Consider the following 17,129-nt stretch of genomic DNA (forward strand, 5'->3'; position numbering starts at 1 on the left):
ATGTGCAGTGATCAGTGGTGCACTCTAGTTCTCCTAAAGTCAACAATAATCTTGTTTTATCAACATTGAAAAATTGATTGTTGTCTCTGCACCATTCCGCTAGCTGTTCCACCACCTTTCTATAGGTAGACTCATCATTGTTGCTGATGAGGCCCTTAACTGTAGTGCCAACAGCCTATCAGCAATCCTGATGATGTGATTTGAACTGTACTTTTCAGCACAGGCATGAGTCAACAGTGTAAACAGCAGTGGACTGAGCACGCAGCCCTGGGGAGTGCTAGTGTTCAGTATGGTGGTGCTGGAGGTGGCAGTGATGATCATAATGGTCTCCCAGTTAAAAAGTCCAGGATCCAGGTTTTTTTTTGGGGGGGGGGGGTCAGACCCAGGAGGCTCAGCTTTTCTACCAGTTGTTGTGGGATTAACTGCTGAACTGAAGTTGATGAACAGCATCCTTACATAATTATCCTTTTTGTTCAGGTGGGTCAGCGAAAGGTGGATGGTAGCAGCAGTGTTGCCAGACACTGCTGACATTTTCCAGCCCAAAATATGTTCAAATCCGCCAAAATGCACTTAAAACCGCCCAATCTGGCAACACTGGGTAGCAGATATGGCCTTCTTTGTTGAGCAATTAAGGTGGTAGGCATACTGGAATGGGTCCAATATGGTGGAAAAATTGCTCTTTATGCTCTTTATGTGTTTCATGACAAGCCACTCAAAGCACTTCATGATGATAGGTGTGAGTGCAATGGTCCGTTAGTCATTCAGGCAGAACACAGCAAATTTCTTCTGCACAGGGATGATGGTGGTCATCTTGATGCACACAGGAACAACCGCTTGGCTCAGGGAGATGCTGAAAATGTCTGTAAGGATAGCTGACTAACACATTCCCTGAGCACCTGACCAGGTATGTTGTCAAGACCGGCACCTTTCCGTGGGTTAACTTGGGATTTGGAAGTGTTCCTGAAGTCTGCTGAATGAGTACTCTGTCATGTAGACAGAGTACTTGGTCACTGGAATTTGAAGTGATCTTCTCTACTGGCTTCAAATCATGCATAGAAATAATTTAGTGCATCATGGAGTGAAGTATCATTATCACAGACTTGTCATAGAGAACACTGTACACTGTGGTGGTCTGGATATCTTACCACATATGCCACGTGTGGTGTAGAGGTTTGTGATAAAATAACCTGTCCTGACTTTGAATTCATATTTTTGGACTTCCAAGGTAACAGCATGAGAACATATTTTTTTTATTTGTTTCTATACAGGGAAAGAAAGAAAGAAAGAAAGAAAGAAAGAAAGAAAGAAAGAAAGAAAGAAAGAAAGAAAGAAAGAAAGAAAGGCAATTACACACTGTAACTTTGAATTTCTCTCACTGGTACAAGGCTATTATTTAGTCTTTCAGCAGTGTGGCCCCCTGATGGTTTCTAATAGTGGTCCATAACTGTCTGGTATCCTGGTATGTTGGTTTAATTTATTTCTTTAATCACAAATCGTTGAAACAACCTTAAACAAATTTAACTTCACAATAAGGCACTTAGTATTAGTCAGTTTGAATGGCCACCAAAATTCAAATCTATGAAGCATTCATAATTTCATACTATATTTTTGTGAACTTGCAGCATGATGCTTTCACAAATCATGTTGTTCCAATATGATACAGCTTTACTGAGTGCAACGCCGATGCACAAACATGTCATTCTACACATTCACACCAGGCTACATTACTATTACCCTTTTAGACTGGGCCTGATTGTACCACTACTCTTTGTGTAAGCAACACTAGATCCTTTCAACGTCAACTTCATGGATCCCTAGAGACACTACAGAACACACACCAGTTGTTCACCAACTATGAACTGCAAAGGGATGTTTTCTGAAGTGGTCGACTCTACACGAGGATCTGTTCTTCTTCAAAGCATATATTTTACAAAGTACGATGGCTGCTAGTTAGATTTAAAGCATATACCTGTTAGTAAAAGTATACTTGACTCCCATAATTGAAAATATTTTGTAACAGCATGAAAGAAAACCATTTTACAGATGATCTTGGACTATACCTCAGGGTACAACTTCACATTTTTAGTGTTGTTGAGAGTTTAAAAAAAAAAAGCTATGGGATATAATTCCTCCCTGTGTGAATCCACACTGGCTAAAGAAATTAGACTTTTAAAATGGGAGTGTTTTTCTTCGAGAAACAGTGCATGTAAATGTATCATCAATACATTAGAAAACTTTTCGTCTGGTGCTTCTGGTGACTGATGCTGTGACAGTAATTATCAGCATGACTGAAGATGTTGTCTCACAGCTTACCTCAACGTCTTTAACAAGGACACAGTTTCTTTAATACAAAGCACCACTGTGACAGTGAGTACACCATATGTGTGTTACAAACCAGCTCCTTCAAGTGCTTTGCATCTAAAAAAGCTACAGAATGATGGCACATTTAAAAATCTAATAAAAACAACAGCGTTAATACATTTAATTTTTTTTCTTTAAGTCAGACTTTTAAAGAAGTAAAAAAAAAAAGTAGTAAAAAAAATAGTCCATCTCAACTTTTCCTGTTGTTTAATAGACATTTTTATAATGATGTTGAGTATAATTTAATTACGGTGAAGCTGCTGTTATAGTGTATAACCTCCTTGAGGATTACTTTACCTTCTCATTCCTTTTCTGCATTTTGCACAATATTGTTGCTAATTGTATGTAGGTAGTGCAAAAGAATGATAGATAGATAGATAGATAGATAGATAGATAGATAGATAGATAGATAGATAGATAGATAGATAGATAGATAGATAGATAGATAGATAAGCCAGTTTGATTGATAATTAATTCATTTAAGTTCATTTTTGTTATGAGTATCACTAAATCGGAAAAAAGTAAAATGCACCCACTAAAGTCACTGCTGGTGGTTAACAAAATTGCACCTGTTCATTGTGTGAAGTTGTTTTTTATGTGTCACCGTTGCTTGACACAGTGTGATTTTGTGTTATGAAGTTTGCATGATGCCATGTCGTGCCTGTTCATTGTGTGAAATTATGAATATTCTTATTTTTAAACATACAGTTGAGTGTCACTATTGCTTGGCACAGTGGCATGGTGTGTTACATCTAAAACTAAATAAAAAAGGAAACACAAACTAAAAAGTAAAATGCACCCATAAAGTCATTGTTGGTGATAAACTGTGTCACATTCATCTCATTATCTTCGGCAGAGCGGTGGGTTTAAAAACAGGCTGATGAACATATGGACTAGTTGAATGAGGACTTATTGTTGAGTCTCTAAAATAGTCATTGAATTAAGTCAAATCAAATCAAGCTTATTTGTATAGCGCTTTTAACAATAAACATTGTCGCAAAGCAGCTTTACAGAATTTGAACGACTGAAAACATGAGCTAATTTTATCCCTAATCTATCCCCAATGAGCGAGCCTGTGGCGATGGTGGCAAGGAAAAACTCCCTCAGACGACATGAGGAAGAAACCTCGAGAGGAACCAGACTCAAAAGGGAACCCATCCTCATTTGGGCAACAACAGACAGCCTGACTATAATATTAACAGTTTTAACAGGTATAACCCTCAACTGTCCTCATGGGGCCATCCTTCACAGGAGCAGTGTGATAAAACTCCGACCAGACACAGGGCACCAGGATGGATCAAGCAGGTCCGAGGGGCAGAAGAGGCCAGCATCTCAATCCCAGGATCAGCATGTAACTCAGAGGGACAGATTGGGGGGGAGAGAAAGAAAACATGTTGTTAGGTATGCCCTAAAAATGACAAGTATTAAATCTGTGTGGTAGGCTCGCAGAGACGAGAGTCTTTACATCAGGCATAACACACAACCAGTCCCGTCGCGAGATCTCAGTCTTAAGGGGGGCTTATGAAATCCACCAGGGGGGCACCACTATTATTAGCTTATTTTTGCACACTATTCGGGCAGCCCTAATCCCGCACAGTAATCATCACATTAAACATAACCAACAGCAAACATGACCGGACCAGCAACAGCCTGCAACATCAGTCCCCTCTCTCTCTCGCACACACACGCGCGTGCACGCACACATCAAGTACACGTAACTTATTAGATCACAAGCAGCATCTCAAACTAAACAAACAAACAAAAAAAAAAAACGCCACGGCGGGTGCATTTCAAAGCAACCAAGAGGGGTAGCTACCAATTGCCATTACACACACACCAACAACAACAACTGAGTGTGCACATGACATATTAGATGAAAAGCAGCATCTCAAACTAAACAAAAAAACACCACGGCGGGTGCATTTCAAAGCAACCAACAGAGGGGTAGTTACCAAATGGGTTGATGGTCTTCTTTGCCAACGACATCATGTGTTGGTTTATCCGAAGTTGCCGGTGTTGGGGTTTTGAACCAATTACGTATATCCATATTTAAGAAAGCGCGGAAACTAGCTGCTGTCTGCTGGCATAAACTTGCGCTTCATTTTCCACCCAAAAATGCGGGTAACTGATTTGGCAACACTGACTGACGTAATTACGTAGCCAAACTTTCCAACAAACTCACACGGTTTTAATATGTTTAATGTCTTAGTGATTGTGCAACACTGGAAGTTTTAACCCAAAGCGAGTACAATAAAATGAAATTAGGATTTTATTTATCTATTTATTTATTTGAGATCTGTGATTGTGATCTGGCTTGGGTGGGCGGGCCGGGCGGGCCCACGCATATTGGTGGGCGGGCACTGCCCCCAATGGCCCGCCCACAGCGACGGGTGTGCACACAACAATGGCATGTTAATATGGTAAAATATATCATGACCTGCTCTGGCTGGATGCTTGATTGGGTGATGGGAGCACACTCATAGGCGGTTTTAAACAGGGGCCAGGGGGGGCCAGTGCCCCTGTAAAATTGCTCCTGGCCCCTGTTGTGGCCCCTGTGCTGAACAGGTAACAAGATTTATTAATTTTGACGTGCGCTGGCTCGAAGATCGGAACTGACATGACGGAGTGTTCTACATGGACTCCTTAAAGCGCTACACGCACACTGTTATCTGCAGCAGAAAGACCAGCAGCAGCACGAATTGTAAACTTCGGACGTGAGAGATAACAGCTGCAGCCCTGCAAGGACTAGGCTACTGCCAAGAGGTGAAGGTAAGGAAAATTATTCAATTTTGTAATGTCAGTGTTTGCACATATCTGTGTTTTACTGTTGTTGTTCACTACAATAATAAATCTGTTTTATTGCGCTTTCTTAAAAGTGCGTTGCACAGCAATAAGTAGCCTAACTTAATATTTTTGGGAAATGGGTAAAATAACCGACAGTGTTTAACCTTCTTGTAAAACTTTAATGGCCTTTTGATATGTAGAGGCTACATTCCTCTCCGTTTACTTTTTAGTATAGACCTACTGTAGGCTGTCATCATGGAAAGGAGCAAGAAGGACATTATGTCCTTTTTTGCCCCTGTTGGCAAAAAGCAACATAGAGAGAGTAAGGAAGATGAAGATTATGAAAGAGGAGAGAGAGCCAGAGGTGGAGAGAGAGCCAGAGGTGGTGGTTGGAGAGGTGGGAAGTGAGGCATCTGAAAGGCAATCTGAGTGAGGATGAAGACATTCAGGATCAGATTGAGGGACAGAATGAGGGACAACCCAACGAGTCACTGGGACAACCAGATTCACCATGCATATCAAGTACAGCACCATCAGGTTTGTGATGTTGAACAAATGTATGTGTGTGAGCAGTGTCGACCTACAATTCATATAGCCTACCCCGAAAGTGTGAAGTCTGAATAATAATTAATAAATATAAAATACAAATAATAGATATAATAATAAATGAATAAATGAATAATGATAAATAAATGTTGTTCTCAGTCGCACTCTCATATTTACTGTATTCATCTTTCTCCAGATATCAGCAAGTGCTTGGACAACACTCCAGTGCAGCCACGTCTGAAGAAAAGGTTCATTGTATGCAAAAATAGAAATCTTATTTTACAAAAAAGAGAAACATGGTTTTAAGATTTACTGAGCACAATTTATTTTATGTTTAGGCTATTGAGACAGAATGTTTATCTCATTGTATTTATGCTCAATGTATTTTGTTTTGGTTTTAAATAAACTAAACAAAACATTTTGAACACTTAAATATTGCCATGTTTTGCCCATATGTGCCCCCCTGAAAAAACACTGGCCCCACCTCGGCCCCCCTAGTAATTTTGGTCTAGAACCGCCACTGAGCACACTTAAGTGACTTTTGTAGGACACAAAGTGACTTTTGTAGGACACACTTAAGTGACTTTTTGTAGGACACAAAAGTCCCATTAAGTGACTTTTGTAGGTAAAATGAGGTGTTTAACAACCTGTTAAAAATACACCAGAATGCAGGAAATGGCCTCTAATTAATTAATAAATGTTCTGGGGGAGGACCCCCCACACCCCCCGCCAGTGTGTCCCCCCCACATTAAAAATGCTTCTGACGCCGCTGGGATGGATGGATAGATGGATGGATGGATGGATGAAAGTTGGGATTGGCAGTGTGGAAGGGGCGTGGCAATGGCTCTTGTCCTTCCTCGCGCGCTCACTAGTACCTGCGCGCGCGCACACGGCCCCACACAGACGCGCGCGCGCGTGCACGTTTTCAGTCAGCGCGTCTCTGAAGCCGAGTCCAGGCGCGCGAGACATGTTCACGTTGACGTGACTGAAATTCAGATGATCGCGCGATGATCGTCACGTGGAGGTTCCTGTCCATCTTGAGTCTGTTCAGTTACACAGCATCCGAGTGCTCATCGACTTCCTACTACAGGAACTGCTGGATCCGGCGCTTCCCGGGGCTGCACGTGGACGCGGAGGAGTCTCAGCGCAGAGGCGCGCAGCTGCTGCAGCTGTACCGCGGGGAGAGCGCGCAGAACTGCAGCCGAGCCTGCTGCCTCACCTCCAACTGTGAGTCCAGCCTCATCCATCCATCCATCCCCCAGTCTGTTCGAGCCAGGGGTGCAGATCCGATGTCAGGATTGGGGGGGACACAAAAGCGATTTTTTTTTTTTGCCCGTATGCAACTCATACCATGCAACCATAAATCACAACTTCGTAGAGGCATCATTCAAAAAGTACTGCACAGGGAATCATTTGTCTGAAAATACATTTGTTTGTACAATTTTGAATAATTTAGGGGATTTTTATTGGGGGGGACAATTCATGTTTTTCAAAAATTGGGGGGTCATGTCCCCCCCGTCCCCCCTCGGGATCTGCACCCATGGTTCGAGCTGTCAAGAGAGCTGGGTCTGGAAAGTAGCATGGCACTAAAACAGATGACAAATATCAAATTCCATAAATTCTAGGATTATCAGTTCTGTACTATTTAGATTTAATAATACTAAAACCTGAAGTTGAAAAAGACTTATTGTTAGACACTGAAATGTAAAAAAAGTACTTTATACAGTATATATACTAGGGTGCATCAGTTGCCCCCTAAAAATGAAAAGTTCCTCCGATCATGATGCATTTTTGTTTTTATGTTCCTTTTGGTAAGAAAGCACACTGGGTGAAATATTTTGACAAAATTCAAAAGTTTAATGGTGGCACCAGGAGCTCAAAGTTATGGAAAAAGCTGCTATTTTATGACTTTTATGCCAAAATTTCGATCACTTTTCATGAAACATTATGGCACCTTATAGAGTATACCAAATATCTTAGATACACATTTTTAGTACATATTCTAAATATATTATCAAGCACAGTTTGAGTTTTAGCTGTTCATTGAATCATTGTTCAACTACTTTTAAACAATACAAATGTATGAATCACATTAATGCTTCTCAATCCCTTGCAAAGGTTCTTAACATGATCTCTGGCTCACAAGGAATCAATAAATGAAGTCCAACATTGTGATTCAAACCTTACGCGAAAACATAAAATAAGCGTTTTTTGGCAAAAAATGAACCTCATGGTGCCACCATTACACTTTTAAATATGGTCAAAAAATTTTACAGGATGTCTTTATTGGTGAAAAGGAACACCCAAACAAAAATGCATCAGATTTTATGAAAGTGAGGGCAACTGATGCACCCTAATATATATGTGTATACAGTATATGTGTATATATACTGTAGATAGATAGATAGATATAGATATGTCCACACTGTATATAAAAATTCTTTTACTAAACAGTTATTTAACTTAAGACAACTACACTTCATGTTCAACTTCTTTATTAGTCATATAATTAACAGTTATTCTACAAAATCAAGTCCTATATGAGCTGGCATGTACGACGAGATTGAATGGAATAACTGTTTTATTCTATCCACATGCACTGGATTTTGAGAAACAGAGCATTTTTATTTTTTGCAAATTTGATCAATAAAAACTTGACACAAAACGTCCCACAAACTCATTTCCGCTTTGAATGTAAACAAACTGAAGAAATAATAGTAGCAATTTGTGAAAAATGTTATAATAATAATAATAATAATAATAATTCTTGAAAAATAAAAAAAAGATACGTTCTGTCCAGCCCTGTGATGACCTGGCGACTTGTCCAGGGTGTACCCCGCCTTTCGCCCGTAGTCAACTGGGATAGGCTCCAGCTTGCCTGCGACCCTGTAGAACAGGATAAAGCGGCTACAGATAATGAGATGAGATGAGACGTTCTGACCAGGTGGCATGGTGTTGTAGTGGTTAGCACTGTCGCCTCAAAGCAAGAAGGTTCTGGGTTCGTGAGTTTCTGTGTGGAGTTTGTATGTTTTCTGCGTGTGGTTGCTCCGGTTTCGCCCACAGTCCAAAGACATGCAGGTTAGGTTAATTGGTGGCTTTAAACTGACCATGAATGGTTGTTTGTCTCTATGTGTCAGCCCTGCGATGATCTGGCGACTTGTCCAGGGTGTACCCCGCCTCTCGCCCATAGTCAGCTGGGATAGGCTCCAGCTTGCCTGCGACCCTGCACAGGATAAGCGGTTACGGATAATGGATGGGTGGACATTCTGCCCATTAAATACTTTTATTCCATATTTTGTTCCTTTTTTTTTGTATTCTTTGGGGTTTTGTTTTCGAGTAGAGTTTTTATTTCGTCCTCAGTTGGTTCAGGAACACGCCACCATTTTGTTTTTCTCAACTCATGGTATATGAGCTGATAGCCTTGTAGTAGAGTAGCCAATCAGAGCCCGTGATTGCTCATATCCAGTGAATGTGGATAGAATAAAAAGAGATATATGGTGTATAATTCATGCAGTAATATTTTAGCTGCAGTATTCTGGACCGTGGAAATATTAGACACATAAGATATAAAAAGTACAACAGAGCAGGACAATACGGTGCAGATAATGTTTAGAATGCAAATTGCAATGTTCAAGTGCATCTGATATGCAGTAAGACATGATATTGTATATGAATTTCCAGATTTGGTGTGTGTGATGTGTGTGCTGAGACTTATATGAATTGGAATTAAAACCTGCTTGTGTTTTATGATGTGAGTTGACCTGCTCTGTCCCAACTCGCAGTCTCCTGTAACGTGGCTGTGTTTCATTACAACACCACTCAGGACAGTGTCAATTGCTTTCACCTCCACTGCCCAACACTACAAAGCTGTATACTCCATCAAAGGGCTAATGTCATCCTCTATAATGTTACCAAAGGTGGGTGCTCAAGTATTCTATTAATATCTGCCAAAAAAAAGCTTTTTAACTACACTATATGGCCAAAAGTTTGTGGACATTTGACCATCAATCCTGGATGGACTTGTTGAACATCCTGTTCCAGATTTAGTCCCTTTTCTCTGTTAGGTACTGATGTTGAGTGAGGAGTCCTGAGGCACACTGGTGTTCTCATTCATCCCCAAGATGTTCAGTGGGGTTGAGGTCAAGGATCTGTGCAGGACACATGAGTTCTTCCACTCCAAACTTGGCAAAATGTCTTTATGGACGTCAGTTTTTGCACAGGACCATTGTCATGTTGGAACAGATCTGGGCCTCTTAGTTCCAGTGAAAGAAAATTATAATCCTACAAAACTTCCAACTTTGTGGCAACAGCTTGGAGATGAACCACATATGTGTATGACGGTTAGGTGTCCATAAACTTTTGGGCATTATAGTGTACACTCACCGGCCACTTTATTAGGTATACCCGTCCACCTGCTGTTTTATGCAGTTATCTAATCAGCCAATCCGTTGACAGCAGCACAATGTGACTGTGATTTTCGTTGTGGCGTGGGTGTTGGTGCCAAATGGACTGGTTTGAGTATTTCAGAAACTGCTGATCTCCTGGTGTTTTCACACGCAACAGTCTCTAGAGTTTACACAGGATGGTACAAAAAACAAAAAAACATCGAGTGAGCGACAGTTCTGTGGGTGGAAACAAACACCTTGTTGATAAGAGAGGTCAGAGGAAAATGGCCAGATTGGTCCAAGCTGCCAGGAAGGATATAGTAACTCATATAATCACTCTTTACAACTGTGGTGAGCAGAAAAACATCTTCTGCAACAGCAGAAGAACACACTGCGCTCTATCCTTGCCAGCCAAGAATAGGAATCTTAGAATCAAGAACAAGTTCCTATTAAAGTGGCCGGGGAGCGTATCTACAATACTTTATCATTTAAGTCAGGTATATTTCTAACTCTAGGGTTTGGATGCCAAGTTTCGTAATGTTAGGATGGCATGGTGGCACAACATGTAGTGTTGCTGCTTTACAGCTCTAGGGTCCTTAGTTTTATCCTGAGCTCGAGTTACTGTATGTTCTCTGGTTTCCTACACATCCCAAAACCACACTGGTTAGGTGGATTGGCTATGCTAAATTGCCTATAGTTGTGACTGTGCGTGCAAATGTGAGTGCGCGTGTTAACCCTGCCATGAACTAGTGTTCCATTTGGTGCACATTCCTGCCTCGTGCCTAGTGTTCTTGGGATAGGTTCCAGATCCACAGGCACCCTGATCAGGATAAATCAGTTAATGAAAAGGTTAATCTAAATTGCCCCTAGGGGTGAATGAGTGTACGAATGTACACTCACTGACCACTTTATTGGGAACACTTCTATACCTGCTTATTCATGCAGTTATCCAATCAGCCAAACATGTGGCAGCAACACAATGCATAAAATCATGCAGATATAGGCCTTGCGCTTCAGTTAATGTTCACATCAAATATTAGAATTGGGAGGATGTGATCCCAGTGAAGTTAATCCTGGCATGGTTGTTGGTGCTAGATGAGCTGGTTTGAGTATTTCAGAAACTACTGATCTCCTGTAATTTTCATGTGGAATGGTCACGAGAGTTTGCACAGAATGGTGTGAAAGACAAAAAGACGTCAATGAGCAGCAGGTCTGTGGGCAGAAATGCCATGTTGATGAGATGGGTGAGAGAAAATTGCTAGACATTTTCAAACTTATAGAGAGGCTACAGAAACTCAAATAGCCACTCTTTACAACCACAGTGAGCAGAAAAACTTATCAGAATGGAAAAACTGTTAAACCTTGAGTGGATGGAGTACAACAGCAGAAAACCACATTCAGTTCTAACCCCATCAGCCAAGAACAGGAATCTGAGGCACAGTGGGCACGGGCTCACCGAAACTGGACAATTGAAGATTGGAACAAGACCAGGCAATGTTTTTGAGAAAGAGCTTGGGCCCATTGTAGCTTCAGATTCCTGTTCTTGGCTCACAGGAGCAGAAAAGTAACTGGCATCACATTTTCCCCATTCTATTTGGTCTGAAGATTAACAGGTCACTTGTTTACCTGTATTTGTATGATTTTCTGCATTGTGCTGCTGCCGTCACCTCATTGGCTGACTGAAAAATTGCATGAATGAACAGTGCAGGTGGTTTTAATAAAGTGGCCCTGAGTGTATTTGTATGGTGTCCTGTGATGAACTGCTTGAAGCGTTTACTGAAGATAAAACAATGAATAAATAATGCAAGCGAATAATGAAGATAAAATAATGAATAAATAATGTTGCCCTGTTAACTGTTAAACCGATAATACAGATTGAGTGTGACTGCTTGAAACTTTCCTGTGTATGTGTTTTGCAGGCATGGACCCTGACCTGTTGATATTTGGGAAATTCTTCTCCTCTAATGTCCAGGTGCTACCTGAGCTGGTCTCTCTTAACACCTCTGACTTGTCTGGAACAGACAAGCGTCAGTTCAACCGGCCTTACATGGAGCCCAGCAGCTCAGACCATCCTACTATTCTTCCCACTAGCCCCAAAGCATCTACCAGTGCACCAACATCCAGCTTTCCCATCTCTACTACTCCCCCTGTCTCTGTTTATTCCACCCGAGATAACCAAGACACACTTCCTGCTTCAGCAATACAAAGATCCACAACCCTGAAGCGGTCATCTCTACTCATTTCTACTCATATTATTACCAATCCTTCAACAGACCCTACCATCATTTCAACTACAAAGGCATCCCCAGCTCCAAGAAGTACCTTGCAACCCTCATTCAGCTTTAGTAACAGGCAAACAAGCTCAATGCCTGAACCTGCACATACTTCCAGTACCACCATAACACCTTCACAACTATCCAGTCAGCTCACATCAAGCTCAACATCCTCTTCCCAAGTTGCTCTCCTTGAAACCACAACAGCATATACTATCAGCCAAACCACATCCACAGAGTTCAAAACCTTGCCGTATTTAGTCATTAGTACAAACTTCAGTAGTGGTCGTACCACAACAACTACACCTGTCCCTTTCTCGGGTACTCCGCAATGTAGCACGGGAGTGACTACAACCACGCCTGTCCCCATCAGAAGTACTCCAGAAAGTAGTACAGTAGAGACTACAACCATGCCTGTGCCCCTCACAACTACTCCACAAAGTAGTGCTGGAGAGATTACAATCTTGTCTGTGCCTCTCTCAGGTACTCTGCAAAGTAGTACAGGAAAGACTAAAACCTTGCTTGCCCCTCTCTCAAGTGCTCCACAAAGCATTACAGAAGAGACTACAGCCACACCTATCCCTCTCTCAAGCATTTCACAAAGTAGTATAGGAAAGACTACAACCACTCCTGGCCCTCTCTCAGGTACTCTGCAAAGTAGGACAAGAAAGACTACGACCATGCCTGTCCATTTGTCAAGTACTCTGAAAAGTAGTACAGGAGAGACTACCACCATGCCTGACCCTCTGTCAAGTATTCTGCAAAGTAGCAAAGGAGAAACTACAGCCCATACTACACTTGCTATGGCCCAGCTCAGCTCTGCAAATACATACTTAGCTTCAACTCCACTTACTCCAGTCAAAACCATGACTGGGCATGTAACTACAACTACAGGACCACAAGTAATGACTAATAGCTTCACAACCACCTCTTGCCCCTATAATCAGCCCATAAATACCCAATCAACAGCATCTCCTCTCATGGAAAAAATTACCACTCCAGCCTCGGCAGGTGGCCTTTCTCAAGGGTATACCGACATCAACTTGGCTACCACTGATGTTTCTGTGACCACCATCAGACCAACAACCTTAAATAGAATTCACTTGTCTGCAGCAGCTTCAGAAACCAACTCTGGCCTAAACACCTCACCAACACCCCCTCCCATTGTAGAGGACAGCCAACCATATCCCAATGACACAAAGGGTTACGTTAGCCGTAATGTCACGACAGGTAACAGTCCACAGCCTGTAAGTGAAGGAGGATTGACGCACGTGTGGCATCTGGCAGCCAACACTGTCCTGGTAGCCTTGGCAACCTGTGCAGCCTTAGCTTGTGGTTGTTGTTGTTCAGTGTTGATGGCGGCGAGTTGGAGAGGAAGGAGGAGGAGGAAAGGGAGATACCAGACTACGCTAAAAGGCAAGAAGGGCTCCATGCGCCTCATCAAATATGTCTTTGTTAGGGAGAGCTCGTGAATCAGGTCCTTCAGATACCTTTGTCAGAGTTTTCAATAAATGCCACTTTTGTTCAACCCTGTTACATGATCACAGCTACTTTCAAAAGACATTTTTCAAAAATCCACAACCCTCACTACATTAACTTGCATAAAGGAACTATCCATGAAGTACATTCATAAATGTATATACATTTCTTTTCTGTCCCAAATTAAATCAATATGGCCAATATAGACCAAAATGACCAAATGCAGTGAAAGCTTTAACACTTCCAGGTACTGTAACAATGTTTATCAGTTACCGGTCATGCTTGTCCTTAACCAGGACAACGTTAGGAATATTACATCTTAGAATATCAGACTCTGACCCATCATGAATATAAACCACTCATTTTAGAAAACCATCCATCACATGTAAAGGATGTATACTGTGTATTTTCAGGTCCATAGTGTCCTAGACTATATAATCATCCCAAGGCAGTGTTTAGATTAAATACCAAACCCTGTTGAGAAACCAAAACCAGCAAAGAAAACTTGATGTGCACGTTAAGTAGTTTGATGGGTGCTTCCAAGCAAGACAGCCAACAAGCTCAGTTTTGTTCTATAAAGGCAGTTGGGCTTTTAAGTGCTAGAACCTGTTACGGGTGGTACAGTCACCTGGGCTTGCTCTAGTTTTTGCTCAAATGGAAAGAGCCGGAACTTTTTTTTTTTTTGAAGGAGTCGGGTTACTCTTTTCCCATCACCCACAGATCAGAGCAGAAACTAATGGTGCAACTGGGAATATTTACCAAAAACTTTGCTTGAAAGAATTTCTTGAACAAAGGTCTTTGTAGATCATGTTGTGTTGTTGGAGTAGGCCGAGTCATATTCATGCATCAGAAGTTATGAATGTTCTGCCAAGCTGGGTGAAAAACATTTTTAAACATGAATCACACACATTCTTCATATTTCACAATATACTGTAGGTGGAATAAGTAAAAACACAAGGAGGCAGCTGATGTGTTTTGTGAATGGAAGACAAATTCAATTAAAGTTATTCATAATTAAATACAAGTACATACAAAAAAAAAATCTGAATTTACAGAAAAAGAATGGTCAGATGTATATATTTTTCAAGGACTTGGTTTTATTTGCTGTTAAAAGAGAAGATATTTACATCCCCAATAACAGACAGGAATAAAACACAATAAAAGAGTGAAGGTTCTTGACAGATGGTACTCAAACTTAAGCCCATATGCATCAAGCATCTCAAATTGATGATTTATGAGCAGATAAAACCACACCAACAGAACTGCATTATGCCAATGTCAGAAAACTAGAAAAGTGGCTCTTTGATTTATTTTATTTAGATATTTAGTAGTTTCTTCACTGCCTCTTTGTACTGCTGCATATTGCTCTCGGTTTCTCCCTCGTTCTTGAGCTTCGTCACAGAGTTTTTGTACTCCTGCACCTCTGGCCGTCCCAGCAGCTCCTCCTGCGCTCCTCCCTCATCCTCAGGCTTCTCCTTAAGTGGATACATGCGCAGCAAGGTTTCCAGAATGTTCTTCTGAGAAGGGCTGTCCTCCCAAACGTACTCCTCCATGTCAGCACGTGTCTTATCTTTCTCCCACGCCTCCGTTTTCTGAAATCGAGAAGTGCACAGGAATAGTGGGTTGGAATGGTAAAACCAGGATAACGCAAAAAGCACATCATCGAACAGTGGAAGGAGGAGTGATAATCCTGGCTGCAATTCGCCTGTTTCTAGCTTTGCACTGCATTTCAGAGAAATCATAATTGTAAAAGTTAGATATATGAAGATCTCGTTCATCTCTATAGCCATCTCACGTGAACCATAATGTCACATTGTCATACTCTGCGTATACAAAAGCTGCTTTGTGTTGTATGTAAATGCTTGTGTTGTCATATGAAAGCTTCTATTATTATTATTATTATTATTATTATTTTTGCTACAACAGTCTTTAACATCCCTGCTAATAGAAAGAAAAAAGAGAAATAGTCCTTCATTGTGACTTATCCACTGTGCTTTAGGCAACACTTACAATAATTAGATTTTATTAAAATGTTTGTGTTGAGCCTCTGATTGGATTATGTCCTCAATTAATGAGCCAGAGCAATTAGCCGAAAACTGGATGATGTGATTACCCTTTAACTTTAATGACAGAAAATAAGGGTTTAGTTAAAGATGTTACGTGCATTCTCTTGCTGTTAAAAAGCTGGAACAGCCACATAGATTATAGCAGTGTCTGCTAGAAGTATATTATATATATATATAAAAAAATCAGAAAATACATAGGAGCTACAGTGGTGCTTGAAAGTTTGTGAACCCTTCAGAATTTTCAATATTTCTGCATAAATATGACCTAAAACATCATCAGATTTTCACACAAGTCCTAAAAGTAGATAAAGAGAACCCAGTTAAACAAATGAGACAAAAATATTATACTTGGTCATTTACTTATTGAGGAAAATGATCCAATATTACATATCTGTGAGTGGCAAAAGTATGTGAACCTCTAGGATTAGCAGTTAATTTGAAGGTGAAATTAGAGTCAGGTGTTTTCAATCAATGGGATGACAATCAGGTGTGAGTGGGCACCCTGTTTTATTTAAAGAACAGGGATCTATCAAAGTCTGATCTTCACAACACGTTTGTGGAAGTGCATCATGGCACGAACAAAGGAGATTTCTGAGGACCTCAGAAAAAGCGTTGTTGATGCTCATCAGGTTGGAAAAGGTTACAAAACCATCTCTAAAGAGTTTGGACTCCACCAATCCACAGTCAGACAGCTTGTGGACAAATGGAGGAAATTCAAGACCATTGTTACCCTCCCCAGGAGTGGTCGACCAACAAAGATCACTCCAAGAGCAAGGCGTGTAATAGTCGGCGAGGTCACAAAGGACCCCAGGGTGACTTCTAAGCAACTGAAGGCCTCTCTCACATTGGCTAATGTTAATGTTCACGAGTCCACCATCAGGAGAACACTGAACAACAATGGTGTGCATGGCAGGGTTGCAAGGAGAAAGCCACTGCTCTCCAAAAAGAACATTGCTGCTCATCTGCAGTTTGCTAAAGATCACGTGGACAAGCCAGAAGGCTATTGGAAAAATGTTTTGTGGACCGATGAGACCAAAATAGAACTTTTTGGTTTAAATGAGAAGCGTCATGTTTGGAGAAAGGAAAACACTGCATTCCAGCATAAGAACCTTATCCCATCTGTGAAACATGGTTGAGGTAGTATCATGGTTTGGGCCTGTTTTGCTGCATCTGGGCCAGGACGGCTTGATGGAACAATGAATTCTGAATTATACCAGCAAATGTCAGGACATCTG

The 17,129-nt window shown here is 41.1% G+C and overlaps 2 protein-coding genes across 3 annotated transcripts in view; one reads left to right on the forward strand and one right to left on the reverse strand.

The window, feature by feature from the left end:
* The first annotated feature begins 6,637 nt into the window (after window positions 1-6,637).
* Window positions 6,638-16,212, forward strand: LOC132881739 (mucin-5AC-like). Of its 2 annotated transcripts, XM_060914558.1 has the most exons (3): window positions 6,638-6,918; window positions 9,474-9,608; window positions 11,996-16,212. In XM_060914558.1, exons 1-3 carry the CDS (start codon window positions 6,699-6,701, stop codon window positions 13,819-13,821), a joined length of 2,181 nt encoding a protein of 726 aa, XP_060770541.1. In that variant the 5' UTR covers window positions 6,638-6,698; the 3' UTR covers window positions 13,822-16,212. The 2 variants fall into 2 exon arrangements, with proteins under 2 accessions (XP_060770541.1, XP_060770542.1); XM_060914559.1 differs by lacking the exon at window positions 9,474-9,608.
* mrps35 (mitochondrial ribosomal protein S35) overlaps window positions 14,906-17,129 on the reverse strand; it is a 36,919-nt gene continuing 34,695 nt past the window's right edge. Inside the window, exon 8 of the mRNA XM_060914560.1 lies at window positions 14,906-15,420. Coding sequence (XP_060770543.1) covers window positions 15,145-15,420 — 276 coding nt within the window. The 3' untranslated portion in view covers window positions 14,906-15,144. The remainder of the gene's footprint in view (window positions 15,421-17,129) is intronic.

The sequence above is a fragment of the Neoarius graeffei genome, chromosome 2, assembly GCF_027579695.1.
Source record: "Neoarius graeffei isolate fNeoGra1 chromosome 2, fNeoGra1.pri, whole genome shotgun sequence".
NCBI lineage: Eukaryota > Metazoa > Chordata > Actinopteri > Siluriformes > Ariidae > Neoarius > Neoarius graeffei.